The sequence below is a fragment of the Vanacampus margaritifer genome, chromosome 9 (genome assembly GCF_051991255.1).
Source record: "Vanacampus margaritifer isolate UIUO_Vmar chromosome 9, RoL_Vmar_1.0, whole genome shotgun sequence".
Lineage (NCBI taxonomy): Eukaryota > Metazoa > Chordata > Actinopteri > Syngnathiformes > Syngnathidae > Vanacampus > Vanacampus margaritifer.
The window spans coordinates 17,415,700-17,430,487 of NC_135440.1; the positions used below are offsets into that span (position 1 = coordinate 17,415,700).

General features: G+C 39.3%; 1 protein-coding gene across 1 annotated transcript; it reads right to left on the reverse strand.

Annotated features, from left to right (window-relative positions):
- Nucleotides 1-388: 388 nt before the first annotated feature.
- LOC144058300 (transcriptional repressor scratch 1-like) lies at nt 389-12,294 on the reverse strand. Its single transcript, XM_077576689.1, has 2 exons — nt 11,724-12,294; nt 389-4,878 (listed from the first exon to the last, which is right to left on the reverse strand). Exons 1-2 carry the CDS (start codon nt 11,836-11,838, stop codon nt 4,151-4,153), a joined length of 843 nt encoding a protein of 280 aa, XP_077432815.1. The 5' UTR covers nt 11,839-12,294; the 3' UTR covers nt 389-4,150.
- Between the last annotated feature and the right edge of the window lie 2,494 nt (nt 12,295-14,788).

Genomic DNA, 14,788 nt, shown 5'->3' on the forward strand with positions numbered 1-14,788 from the left:
ACTATTATTCTCACTTTAAAGTGAGAATTCTCACTTTATTCTCAGAATTTTGACACCATCAGAATTTTGACATTATTGGTGCTACTGTTATTCTCACTTTAAAGTGAGAATTTTGACTTCATTTTCAGAATTTTGACATTATTGGTGCTACTGTTATTCTCACTTTAAAGTCAGAATTCTGACTTTATTCTCAGAATTCTGACTTTAAAGTCAGAATTCTGATTTTATTCTCCGAATTCTGACTTTATTAGTGCTACTATTATTCTCACTTTCAAGTGAGAATTCTGAGAATAACGGTTCATAGTGAATGAAAAGCTATTTGAAAAAAATCTTATTTCCGAACTCCATAAAAAATAAATAAATAAAAAAGACAACAAAGGCAGCATCGTTGTTGGTTAAGATAGTTCTTTATTATGAAGTGCCACAAAATGCTTTGTGTTCATTGTGCTTACATTGTCTAAATACTGGCTCAAAAGACCCAGGAGATCCTCCCTCTGCACCAGAGAGCCCAGAATCTCCCGAGATAAAGTGTGAGAGATATCACTGTACAGCGGTTAAAAACGCTTCAGTCCTTTTACAAACCCTCGTCCAACAAGTGATTAGTTCGGCCAGCGTAGCGCACTTCAGCTCGGAAATACAAAAAGAAAGAAAGAAAGAAAAAACAGAAGAGAGGTCAAGCTAGTACAAGTTTTCAATTCTTCTCTACCTGAATTCTAGTTAGTTTCATTGTGCTACTTTCTTTCAAGGTGGACATGATTCGGATGGAAGTGCTTGGAGAGCAAAAGATCTGGAGCTCGCATGGAGACACACAACTGCAAACAGGACTGCCGTCCGGAGCAAACAGGTCAGCGGATTATTGCTCTTAAAGACCCTGTCGGAGATTTCTTTGTAAATATGTTATTAGCATAAACATGCTTGAAGATAATTGCTGGAAATGTGAAAAGATTTATTTTAGAATTATGGAGTGCTCAATTGTAAGGATTTAGCAGAAAAAAAAGACTTGTTTTTTTTTCTTCTTTTCTTTTTTGATACCTGGGTGATTTTTTTGAACACGCTTCTGTGTCCCATGTCAAATTTAGAAGACATTTATTTTCACTTTAAGTGGAATGATTCAATTTGTTTTGATTCAATACATTTGCATCTTTTAAATTATATTTAAAAAAAGATTCAAAAGGGTTTTTGTTTCACCCCTTGTAGATATTTAAAATAGAAAATCCTGTTGAACTTTTTCTGTGCTTTTATATAAGTTTTTTTTGTTTATTCTTGTAATGCTCATGACCGCCACCTACAGGGCTGGAGTAGGACAATATCTATAATGATTTTTCCAATCAAATGAGACACACTGAGGATTGTATTGCCTTGGTGGAGGTCTGCGTTATCCGGAGTTCCATTCTAATTATTCCATTGCATGTTCTTCACATAATTCTCCAACTTCTTATCTGCTATTAAGCTCTTTTACGGTATTGCATCGATTTCACAGTCAACAATTATTCACACCTTTATCTTCATCTCTGTTGATTTATTGCTTTTATTCTTTTTAGGTTTTACTTTGCTTTTTAGTTCTTTTTTAAATTCCTGGATAAAAATACTTCTGCTTTTGTGACTCATTTTTCAAAGAGCTCAAGATTAGATTGACGGCTGCAATTTATTATTTTTTTTAAACTGCCGCCTCACAACATTCTCGCAAGTGTTTGTCTTCAAATGAGAGCTGTTAGTTTAAATCTGAGATGAAGGCAAATGTAGGGCAAAAGTCCATGTTCAGTGCAAACTCTCCTTTTATTCTTATAACCCTACGATAATGCGTAGTGAAAAAGCAAATGGCTAATTGAATAATCTCCTTATTAAACTCGGGATCTTCATCTGGATGTGTGATTAAATAAAGGTTACGCACGCCCGAGGAACCGCAATTATCGCAAGTACTTTGTAAAAGAATCACTTGTTCATATTAAAGATATTATTTCCAATTGTTGGAAGCTTGACTGGGGTGCGGAGTTTAATCAGACGGCCCAGATGTTCTCCCCCGGGTCGCTGCCAGCGCGTTACGTAAACGGCAATCGTCATTACCGAGCGCCAATATTTTTTGCCGCAGTTGCGCGCGTCCTCCGAGTGTCTCCAGGGAAGCTCCAGGAATTCTACGGCGGATTTTTTTTTCGGGGTTTAGAGAAGCTGGGTTCAGCCGCACTGCTATCAACTGGCTCACCATGTATTGTTCAAGGGGGGCCTTATGTGACTTCATCCTGTTGGTAGGAATGAATCGGGGGAAAATGGCGGCGCTAATGTATACAGTGGGGGGGGGGGGGGGTGGTAAACGTGAAGGTGCCGGCCGGGCCGTCCAGCCGTAAGTGCACGCTTTTTCCCGCGGTCTGAGAATGTACACTTTATGTGCGGCTGAATAATGCATCGCGTTTAAAGTTGGTGGACGCACCTGCACGTCACCAAGTCCATACCTCGGTTCGAATTTTTCAAGATGGACGTTTATTTGTCATCCAATCCGGCAAGCAGCTGATCCCAGCTCCTTTTTCCCCCCCCAAAAAAAAAATCCTACATTAGTTCTACTCACAAAGAGGCAGGCAGTGCATAACGAGAGAGGAAAGACTTTTTTGTTTCTTTTTGTTCCGCTAACACTACATTGGCATGTTCCCTGATGTCTGCAATAGTTGTCTTTTTTTTTTCTGTTTATATCTATAGGTGAAGTCAAACATACCTGATTTTTAAAACTGCTATACAGTAGTAGGTAATACTTCATAAAATACCATGCATTAGTGTGATTATTGCTTTGAAAAAAGTCCTACGGAGGCTCCAAGAGAAAAATATTGCCCTCGTCTATTAAATTTTGGCAACAAAAAAAAAAAGCTTTATGTGATGTTGGCATAGATAAGATTTTTTTTTTTTTGCATGCAAATAACGGTTAGAAAAAAAAAAGTTGAACAACATAATTACAAAAAAAATAGCACTTAAAGAGGAAGTTAATTAAAAAAAAAAACGTCTTTACTAACATGATATATGCACACCCAATACTCTAAACTCAACATTCTGATTTTGATTTAATTTTGGTTGTTGGTTAATTTACTGGCCATATAAACATAGAAAATATAAAATAAAAGTTGAGGAAAGAATATAAAAGTTAAAAAAAGAAAATAATCCTCATTCACATGTTCAAAGAGAGTAGGAAGAAGTACAAGAACGTATCTAGTGTTTATGGAATGTAAGTTATCTCAGGGGGCGGCCATTTTGCTACTTGCCGTCAATTGAAAATGACATCACTGTTGTTCACGGGTGAACGACCAATCACGGCTTAGCTTGCCAATGTCACACGACCAAACTCAAGAAACAGGGGCACCATGATTGGGCAGTACTTGAGGCCTGAGCAACTGGGATGTCATTTTGTACTAGACAAAATGGCCGCCTCCTGAAATGGATGAAAACAGACGGATTTCGCTGCTTCATTCAGAATATTCCACAAACACAATATCAATCAGAATGCTTTGTTTAGACAAGTGGTACTGCATAGAACATATTCTTGTATGACTTGACTACACCTTTCAAAAGTGGCAAATGCTTTGGCCTTTTGCGGTAGAAAAAAAAGAATTCAATTTTTAAAAAAAATAAAGTGCAACATAAAAAAATACATGACAAATAAGTAAACAATAAATAGTTAAATAATTAAATAAATAAATAAATAGTCTTTGTTTCTACCTCGGTAGCGGAGAGAAAATGGTCACTTGGTGCAGAAGAACGTTAGCGTTACTATCGTTGTTATTACTCTATTATTACTATTATTTCTCCAAAAGCAAAAGAAAAAACTCTTTCTACGCGTCGTAGTGCAGAGAGGAAGCCAGCAGCCGTTAGCTCGCCGTCAGCGCCGTCATCCTAGCGAAAGTCTGAACCCGACGCCGGATAGAAGCCGCCTTTGTATTATTGTCGTCTCTATCCGGAACAGGAAGAAGAAGTCAACAGGAAGTGCATGCGTCAAACAGTTCAAATCCTTCATCTGGAGGAGAAAAAATTGTGCTATCGTCGTCACCGTTAATTGGCTGCAGGGGAAAGCGAGGTGCAGAACGTGAGCGAGGGAGGAGAAAGCCGGGTCCGAACACAAAATAGTTTGCGTCACTTTTTTTCCGTTTTTTTTTTTTGCAAATGGCCGGGAGGGTCATGCATCCAAGGGTCCGAGAGGAGAGAAGGGCCCTTTGAAGCAGGCCGACTCGTAGTGCTTGTTCAGGTAACTCTTGAGCGCGAAGGTCTTGTCGCAGCGTTTGCACTTGAAGTGCTTGAAGGCCGAGTGCGTCTGCATGTGCGCGCGCAGGTTGGAGCGGTCCGCGAAGGCTTTCCCGCAGTGGGCGCAGCCGAAGGGTTTCTCGCCCGTGTGCGAGCGCATGTGGCCCTGCAAGAGCCACGGCCGGCTGAAGGCTTTGCCGCACACGTCGCACTTGTGTTTGAGGTCGTGCGTCAGCAGGTGCATGGCCATGGCGGGCATGGACACGTACACCTTGCCGCAGGTGGGGCATTTTTTGGCCAGCTTGCTGTCCAGCGAGCGGTGCGTCTGTTTGTGCCGGCTCAGGTTGGACGAGGTGGCGTAGGTCTTGCCGCACTCGTTGCACGTGTGCCTCTGGATGCTGCGGGGGCTGCCCATGGCTTTCCTGCGGGAGCGGCCGTCCGTGATGTAAAAGGCGTCCACCGAGTAGCCGTCGCTGACCGCCGCGTCGCCGTTGATGTAGCCGTCGGTGAGCTCCGAGCCGGGGCTGTCGGGAGACTCCGAGTCCGGGGCGCCGTAGTCGCTGTGGATGCCGTCGTAGAGGGGGTCCGGCGAGGGTACCTTGATCCCGCCGTCGCTCTCGCCATCGTACACCGACGGGCTGATGTAGTCGCTGATGTAGCCGGCTGTCGGGCAAGAAGAAAACAATGGGGTTTAGGCTTTGAACTTGGTTTTGTCTCATGTCTGGCGTCTGGGTCCATTTGATGACGATTTGGACTTTTTGAAATGATGTAAACATTGCTTTACAGACAAGTGAAGACACAAACATCTCTCGATTGGCTGCTTTCTCAGGGCACTCTTTTCATCTGGTCTGTCGCGGTTATTGCTATGTTATTACTCCTTATTTAGCTTGCAAAAAGAATTCCATGCCTGAGGACAAAACAACCAATCAGAGACAATCCCTCTGAATCATGATAGAAATCATTTCATTGGATGAATTCATATTCTTATCGTCATGTCAAGTTCTGCTTCTGCAATGTGCGTTTCCACCTGATTGATTTCGATGGGAATGCGGGGAGCCGCTTCGATTGGCTGGGAGTTTGCTGCATTCCATTCTACTATCCTTCTGCGCTAGTCAAGCAAAATACCAAAAGGAAGAAAATTCCACCCATGCACGCAGCTAGACTGCGCTTTGTGTTGGACTTGTTCTGGACACAGAAATTTACTGCATGATGAATAGGATGCTTGTGTAGGGCAATAATGTAAAGGGTCAGCTACCAGCTACAAATGAATGATAATCAAAGTCATGGTTTCTGTCAGTGATTGGTTGTTTGTCCTCATGCTCGGTGGTTTCTTGTATATCAAATTAGAGGCACAAGATGGGGCCAGACAGCTGATTTTTTTTCACACATCATATATTTATCAATTACTTATATCAAGTCATAACTGTCATTGATTGAATAAAAGTGTTTGTCTAATTGGCCTAATTATTTTGTTATTTTACTAAAAATAATGATCTAGCTAATGACAACCAAAAAAATAGCCTTTTGGCTAATTATGGCATATTAGTATGTACTGTCCCTGCTACAAATAAATCAAATGAAACATCACAATACGATATTATCACGATATGTGGGGAGGTTTGTGCTATCAGAAAAGATCACAATATTGTAAAAAAAAAAAAATTAGCTCATGCTAGGACACGCCCCCCCCCCACACACACACACAATATTGTGCTTTTGTACATAACAGCAATGCATATAAACAACCTACAAAATACTACTTAACTCATTCACTACCATTGACGGCTATAGACGCCAAAAATTCATTTGAACTATTTGTATTAGTTTTACACTTAATAAGAGTATGAAAACCTTAAAAAAAAATGTACATTTAGAACAGATATCAAATTTGTGATTAATCGGGAGTTAATTATTAAAGTCATGTGATTAATTAGAATTTTTTGTATTAATCGCATGACATTACTAGTTAACTCACGATAAATCACAAATTAATTTTATATCTGTTCTAAATGTACAATAAAAAATTCTAGGTTTTCACACTTGTTAGCAAAAGTGGAAAAAACATGTTAAACTAATAGAAATAGTTCAAATGAATTTTTGACGTCTATAGCCGTCAATGGCAGCGAATGAGTTAATATTGAGGCACTTACTTGCTAATGCACGCACACATTGAGTTCCTCCACATATTGACTTTGTCCACAAGCATATTACATTCTTCTTCATCTGACCATTAGCGTGGATTTTAAACATAGAAGGGCCAAAACATGCCTTGTGAAAATTAAACAGCACTAAAGAAAAACTAACCACCAGAGGGTGCTAGAACTGCACAAATGGAAATCGACTTGACTTTTTTAACAGATGTGCTGTTTTTAATATTGTGACATGACGACGCCGATATTGCGGCAGTTTTAATATTGCGATATCACGATATTGCCGTTATCATTACATCCCTATCATATAGCAGGTTAGTCATTTCAAAACGTTGTACTCCGCAGTCTCCATTTTGCTGTTCCAATCCGTTTTCTTGCTGTTGACAGTCTCCTCATGAATAGAATTGAACTCCTTATCATGGCCATGCTGCATCCAATGGTGTTGTTTGCTAGCATGCCTCGTTCAGGCTAATGCATTTAATGCAGCCTAGTTTTCTAACATACTTTACTGAAGTGGAAAAGCGACCGGCGACCGGCGACCTCCCCAGCAGCAAAGTAGATGTTCTGTGTTCTATATGGATGTGATAGCTTAGCATACAGCCACCATCAGCAGTGACTAGCAACGCGTTCTGACTGCTTTTACAACTTTCCATCAAAAACTGAAAAGCCTCCAGGAAGTGAAGTATGAAAAGAAAACACGATTGTATCCTTAGATATAATTTAACGCCTGAATATACCTCCTCTGGGTTTTCAAAGTTCCCTCCCCTTGATGTCTTTTTAAAGCCACGAATCGTCATGTCAGGTTTTCAGGGCACTGGCCTCACTTTCTGCACATATAAAAGCCAATAAAACGTATATAGTAGCCAATTTTGTGACAATTGGCACAACTCAGTGATGAGATCCAACATAGGAGCTCTTTCAAATGTTCACTTTTGATTGACACTATCTTAGAGCTGGAAATTGAACAATCATTCTTATTATTATTGCATTCTAAGGAGGACAACAGTTTCTACTTTTGTTTATTTACCTAGTCATAATTGAGGTAATAAAAATATTAAACACAGTTCAACATAATGATGCCACTGTGGGATTGTTTGGTTGTTTTAGCAATGATATGAGAGCATATATAATGTAGTTAAATCTGTGCCTCTTTTTTTTTTTAGAATATATCAATGAATTATACTTAAAAACAATTTCCATTTCATTTGTTTCTATTATATATGCTGGCCAAGATCGTTAGTGAACTGTTGCTGAGCTTTGAGTAGGGTTGAACCGATTAATCAGCTGGCCGATTTAATAGGCCGATATTAGCTGTAAAAGTGGTCGATTTATTTTCCAGCTGTTTATTTTTGTAACGTTCAAAAGCGACATTCAAACATCACCCTGCCTACAAAAATCGATCGATTTTTCTCTGTGTTGTAAATATTAAAAAATAAAAAATAAATGTTTTTTTTTAAAGGATGAAGTAATGTCAAACAGTCACATATCCATATATTTAATAGTGTAGGCATTAAGGGACCAACACTTAAGTTATTTGAACCATTATGTATTCTTTAATTAATCGGCCAATTAATCGGTTATCGGAATTTTATTCTGCCAAGTATCGACTTGACATCGGCTTCAAAAAATCCATATCGGTTGAGCCCTACTTTTAAGTGAAAAAGTCTGCAAAAACAGTTGGGTCAAAAGTAACCCAACTATGGATCAAAAATGGACTGATCCACTTAATGGATCAATTTGACCCAACTTTTTGGGTTGTTTAATACAAAAGGACCCAATTTTTTGACCCAAGTAAAGAATCTCATCAATACTTATGAGGGGTTTTTTTTACACTAAAAGACCAATTTCTCGACTCAAAGTTGGGTTAAATTGATCCAGCTAGACGCAGAGGTGGGCAATCTCGGTCCTCGAGGGCCGGAGTCCTGCAGGTTTTGTAGGTTTCTCACTTCCAACACAAGCTGATTCCAATCAACAGGATCGTTATCAGGCTTATGCAGAGCTTGCTGATGAGCTGATCATATATCAGCTGTGTTGGAGAAGGGCAACACGCAAAACCTGCAGGACTCCGGCCCTCGATGCCCACCTCTGAGCTAGAGGATCGGTCCATTTTTGACCCATAATTGGGTTATGGTCGCCAATCAATCACAGGGTACAAATCATTTACATTCACTTCTTTGAACAATTTAGATTCTGCTGCAAGCAGGAAGCTTAGATCTTACATTCAAACCCACAACCTCTCCAGACAGCCATGCTAATCTCGTTCAGCCGTGAAGCCAATGATGTAAAATTTGGAACTAATTCAACGTCCCTACTGTGACTAAACAAATTAAATACCAAATGGTCCAACAACCAAGGTATGGTTTAAAACCGTTGCCTTGTGCTGTATAAAATACGTCTTCCTTAAGTATTTTTTTTATTTTATTTTAGCGTTTATGCTCAGCATGAAGTCGTCTTATTTTTGCGTCTATTAACGAGCTGAAGAGAAACCTCTGCATGACTCGTTTCTCTCTATCCAAGCGGTCCCATTACACACAAAGCAACACAAGCGGGATATCAATTCTTCCCAACTGTGCTTCATCCGAGCAGAAAGTTGCCGCTAACGCGCGCGGCGGCTCAGCCGGGCTCAATCCTGCACTGCGGTGAGCGTTCCGGCCACGTCAAGCTTTTTGAGGAGGGAGGGAGGTGGAAGAAGAAGAAGTAGAAAAAAAGGTAGCGGAAGGCTGCGGGTCGCGTGTGAAGCCACGCAGGGCTTGTTAGCCTCGACATGATGAATACGCCACTGACAGATTTGTGTCGTTTTTTTTTTTCTGTCTTCGCCGACGCGCAAACACAAGTGAGGGTCATTCGCGGGAAGCGCACGCTGATGCAACAACGTGTCAGTGGCGCCCGGGTGGAGGATGCATGGAGACTGTCTGTTCAAGGGTGCATTAAAGTTCACGGGGCACAACAATGAGTCACGCCGTTGCTGGAGGTTGTGCAGCAAAAAGGCGGAATAAAGAGTACAAGCGCAAATAACATGATGTGCGTTCATACGCAAACATCAATCGGAAATCGAACTCAATTGATCATTTTTTTAATGATAATCTTGCAGGTAGCTAAGGATGTTCAATACCACTTTTTTTTTCAGACCAATACCAGTACGAGTTCTCAACTCACCAATGCCGATACCAACTACTGATACCACTAGTGCTCTTGTTACATAAAAAAAAAAAAAGACCGATCATTTTAAAGACCTACGTACCCAATCTAAAAAAATATATAAACTAATGGCAACTTTCTTTTCTTCTAGTTTATCATTTTTAGTTTCTGTTCTTAAGACAGCCACAAGAGGGCGCCGATACTGGCACTGGCCGCCCTTGTGACTACTGATGCCTTGGAATAAGACCGGGTACCTGCTACGCTATTCATCTCATTTTTAGGGATATCTTACAGAAGTGCAATGCGTTCGTCATCAATTATGTACTTGACACATCGCAAGTCACACCGTCTGTTTCTGATTGGTTGTTTTTCCTCAGATGTGGTGGTATCTTGTGTATCCCAAAAAAATATACAGATCATATTCATAACGTAGTAATTCCGAGCCATAAGGAAAGTTTTAATAGATATGTTCAAAATATTGCCAATTTATAGAAACATACAGTATCAGGTTCAACCACTGGGGTCAATCTGAGATTTTATTGAATTTGGATTGGATTTGCTATTTTGAGAAAAATAATGCATGGGGGGGGGGGGGGAAGCTCATCATCAAACATTTATTAGCTGTATGAAGTAACATTTTAACCATATTAATAGCAATGCAGGTGGAAAAATAAGTTAAAATTTTTATAAAATTGTGTTTCCCAACCCTACATCCAAGCATTTACTTGTTACTTACAACAGAATAAATTATAAATTAAGCACACATATGTACTTGAAATAATATACAGTATACAATACAATACAATGGATGGATGGATATTTATTTATTTTTAATTTTATATTTATTGTAATTTTTTATTATATATATATATATATATATATATATATATATATATATATATATATATATATATATATATATATATATATATAATTATATTATATATAATAAAAGAATAATTAAAATAGAAAATGGATGGATGGATATTCATTTATTTTAAATATATATATATATATATATATATATATATATATATATATATATATAATAAAAAATATATATATAAAATTAAAAATAAAGAAATAAATATCCATCCATATATATATATATATATATATATATATAATAAAAAATCACAATAAATGTAAAATTTAAAAATATATATTTAAAATAAATGAATATCCATCCATCCATTTTCTATTTTCGGTGAGCTGGAGCTTATCCTGACTCTGGCTGAAAGGCAACTAGTCACCAGTAACCCTAACCTGAACCCGTTAGTCACTGAACCCACACTGCCTGCACCCAAGTCAGCCAATCAAATACTTGACTAATATATATATATATATATATATATATCTTTCCGATTTTAGTGTCATATTATCTGCATGTTTCTTGGTTGTTGTGTAACAGGTATTCTTGATGAGCAGGGGTTGTTTTATTTAAAGGCTATTTACATAATCAGCACACAAACAAAGTATCTAGCACGTAAAGGCTTCTGGAGGTTTCAATGTGATGATAATAATAATAGCAGTTGCTTTTAAATGACCGTGGCATAAAAGTGAGGCGTGCCATGAATAATCTCAAGTAAAAGAAGTTAACCGCTGTAAAAAGTGCAAACAACAAAACACTCTGAGCTCTTGTGTGACGTCATGCACAACGATGTTTCAAAACATCTTAAGCCGCACAATTTTCACAATTCAGAATTGTACAAGCTCACGGAAATTTCACTTTATAGTTTCTACCGTGACCTAACCACACACATAAATATCACTGCCAGAAGCCTGTTGAGTATCGTATTTGTTTTCAATGAATTGGACTTGAAATGAGCCATGGAGTCCAAAGTTGAAAGGTTTGTTGTCATAAATGACCCCTGGTTGTCTCCTTTAACCTTATTTAGCCTGAGAGGAAGTCGGCGGAGAAGCTGAAAATCAATGAAACATGGAGTTCATACGACCTTCTCGCAAACATCCACTTTCAAATAGCTCAGCAGAAAGAGTTGCATATGAAAAATATGAAGGTTTAATTCCCTAATTTGACAGCTGAGCCCTCCTGCTCGACTCTAATGGGTTCAACAGAAGTGAAGTTTTGTGCAAAAAACGTCTTCAACCAGTTGAGCTGCTTGTAAACGAGCAAATGCATCCTCAGCACATTCCAACCCAGGCTGTGGTTGTGGCGCACATTCGACATCCACACACCTGTTCAAGCCGAACCCGACCTACCTTTGTCATGTAGCCGCAGACTGAGCTCCGTCCTGGGCCGGTAGGCGCTCTCCAAATCATCCCCGGTGGAGAAATCATCCAGTTTCACCTTTTTCACCAGGAAAGACCTCGGCATGGTGGTGCAACACGCACGCACGCGCACACTCAGACACACGAGTCCGCACACACGCAAACACAGCAGACCGGCGTGGCCAGCGTGGCCAGCAGAGTTTGCGGAAGCAGATCTCGAATTGTGTGCGAATTCCAGCACTTTGGCTTCCTCCTGGGGCAGAGCGGGAGCAAGTTCAGCACCGGACAGCTCCCTCTCGCTCAGCACACAAGCGGAAGTCCACTCGCCGCCAGCCTCACGTGCGGCGAGGAAGAAATCGATGTTGGGAAGAAGAGGAGAGGAGAAAGAGGGAGGGGAGAGTGGAATCCAGTCTCCAGTCCCGGCCCCCCTGTGGAAATAGTCCTCAAGTCCGTCCGGCGACTCGTGGGCTCATGGCATCCCCCCCGCCCCCACCTGCAGCTCCTCGACCTTCTCTTTTTGATGCTTCCCTCTCTCTTCTCTCCTCTCCCGCTTTGTGCGGCGAGCTGCTGCGTGCTTGTGTCGTCTGACGATCAGCTGACGGCATTTATAGGCGATGGGGGGGTGTACATAAATAGAGGGGGGAGAGAGAGAGAGAGAGAGAGAGAGAGAGAGAGAGAGGGAGTCCAAGGAGTGCTTAATTTAATCCATCCCTCCTCTCCAGGGAGCGGTGACTGGCCCGGATGATTTATTGAAGCTGTTAACACCCACCGACACCCACCCCCCACCCTTCTTTTTGTCTTTTTCCGATCTTTCCTTCATCACTCTCTTTATTTTCTTTGGTTTGGAAGAACTTGGCATATTTGGAAGTGATGGGGAAAAAAATGCGACTTTAGTATCTTCACAATTGTATCGAGCGCTGAGATCTTGCTACAATCAAGATTCATGCACCTTTGTCAAGGTCAATTGCAAACACATTCAAGTTCATATCTGCAAGCTTTTACAGCAGCAACTGGAGCGATTCATTTTCCATAAGGCTTGTCCTGATTTGGGGTCGTGGGTGAGCAGACTATCGCAACTGACTTTGGTCAATCACCGGCAATGTTATTATAGTTGTTCAAGGGATACTTGACTCATTGAACCATTTTCAGCAGTAAAAAGTTCATATTTGGTCCAGAATGAATTTGATAACTTCATTATTTTTCATGTTCAATTAATCTCTTTAAAAAATCTTTTTTCCACTTGCTGTTGACTGAAGATGACATCACCTGTGCTGAGGAAGTAGGTAACGACCAATCATGGCTCAGTTTGCTAACCGAACCCAGAAAATTGGTGAGCCATGATTGGTCGTAATCTAATTCCTCAGCACAGGTGATGTCATCTTCAGTCAACGGCAAATGGAAAAAAAAATATGTTTAAAGGTATTAATTGCACATGAAAAATAATGAAGTTATCAAATTTATTCTGGACCAAATATGAACTTTGTACTGCTGAAAGTGGCTCAATAAGTCAAAAATAGCTGACATTGAAAAGCATTTTTGTTTTCATAAAATAAAATAAAAACAAAATACTGAAATTACATTTTGCGTTTATAAAACTAATTCTACCTTCGTTTTCATCTGTCAATTAATAACATGCATGAGCTTTCATTTTAATTGTACAGTGTTCCCTCTCTGTAACGCAGTCCACTTTTAACAGATTTTTTGGGGGGTGTAATTTTGAATGCATTTTTTAAACAGTTATGCACCAATTTTATCAAATTTATGAAGGTTTCAACATTGAGAACGTTTAAACGAAATAAATGTGAGAAAATGTAAATGCCTCGATGAGAAGAGTGTATAAACTGTGTGGTGAGGGATTTTAGAGCCTTAAAACATTTATAAAAAATGTAAAGCATAACGCTAACTACTTTGCGGATTTCATTTATTGCGGATAATGCGGAAAAAATAAATAAAAATAAAAGGCCGATATGACAAAATAAGGGTGACTATTACAGGACCATAGAAACTGACAACTACACCAAAACAAAGGACATAGCAGCCGCATAGCAACTACAAAATAAGAGTGACTATTACAGGACTATAGCAACTGCATAGCAACTGACAACTTCATCGTCACAAAGGACATACTGTAGCAACTACAAAATAATACTTCTGTATCGCTTTCCATCTGTACAGAAGAAGAAAGGTCAAACAGTTTAAGAATTCTAGTTTGCATTATGATGCAATACTTTTTTATCTTGCACTTCAAATCTTACAAATCAAAACCGAATTTTTAGGGGAAAAAATCAAAATTAACACACTTGCTGTAAAAAAAATAAATAAAACTTACTAAATTTAAAAAACAAAAATCAAAACAAAGTAAAAATGAACCATAATGAAAACTATTTTAACCTCTAACCAAAACTAATAAAATTCCGGTCATCAGGCCACCATTATTTGCAATTCACACATATGGACAATTTGAAATCTTCATTGACCATAACAATGTTTTTGGAATGTGGGAAAACATGCAAACGCCACAAAGTAAGGCCTGAAATGAGATTCGAACCCAGAACCTTTGAACTGTGGGACAGACATATTAACCACTATTTCACAGGAAGTAACTTTGTGTTCAATCACATTTGCACAAATGCTTACCAACAACCTTTGTAACAAAAGAGTGAGTCACATAAAGTTAGCCTCAAAGGTCGTTGACCAAAGGTGTGTTTTTGAAAACATTTTTTCCCCATAGTACATTGTTGCCCTATTGCAATATGTTCCAGTGTAACTGTCAGTCCTCATTATAAAAGAGTTAATAACCATAAAGGCAATGTACCGTTTTAATATTCTTAACTGCCATCTAAATGTAGAGCACTGACCTGAATATATGACTGGAAAGCCGACAGGCCAAGACTTTTGAAGTCGCGAGGCCGCCATATTGCTCCTCCCAAGAAACGTTTCATACGATCCTATACATTTACAGTTTCTAAATTGGAGAATATTTGAGACGGTACTTAGTTGAAAAAGCATCATTTATGATGTTTTACGTTTGTTAAACATGAACAAGAGGATTTCAA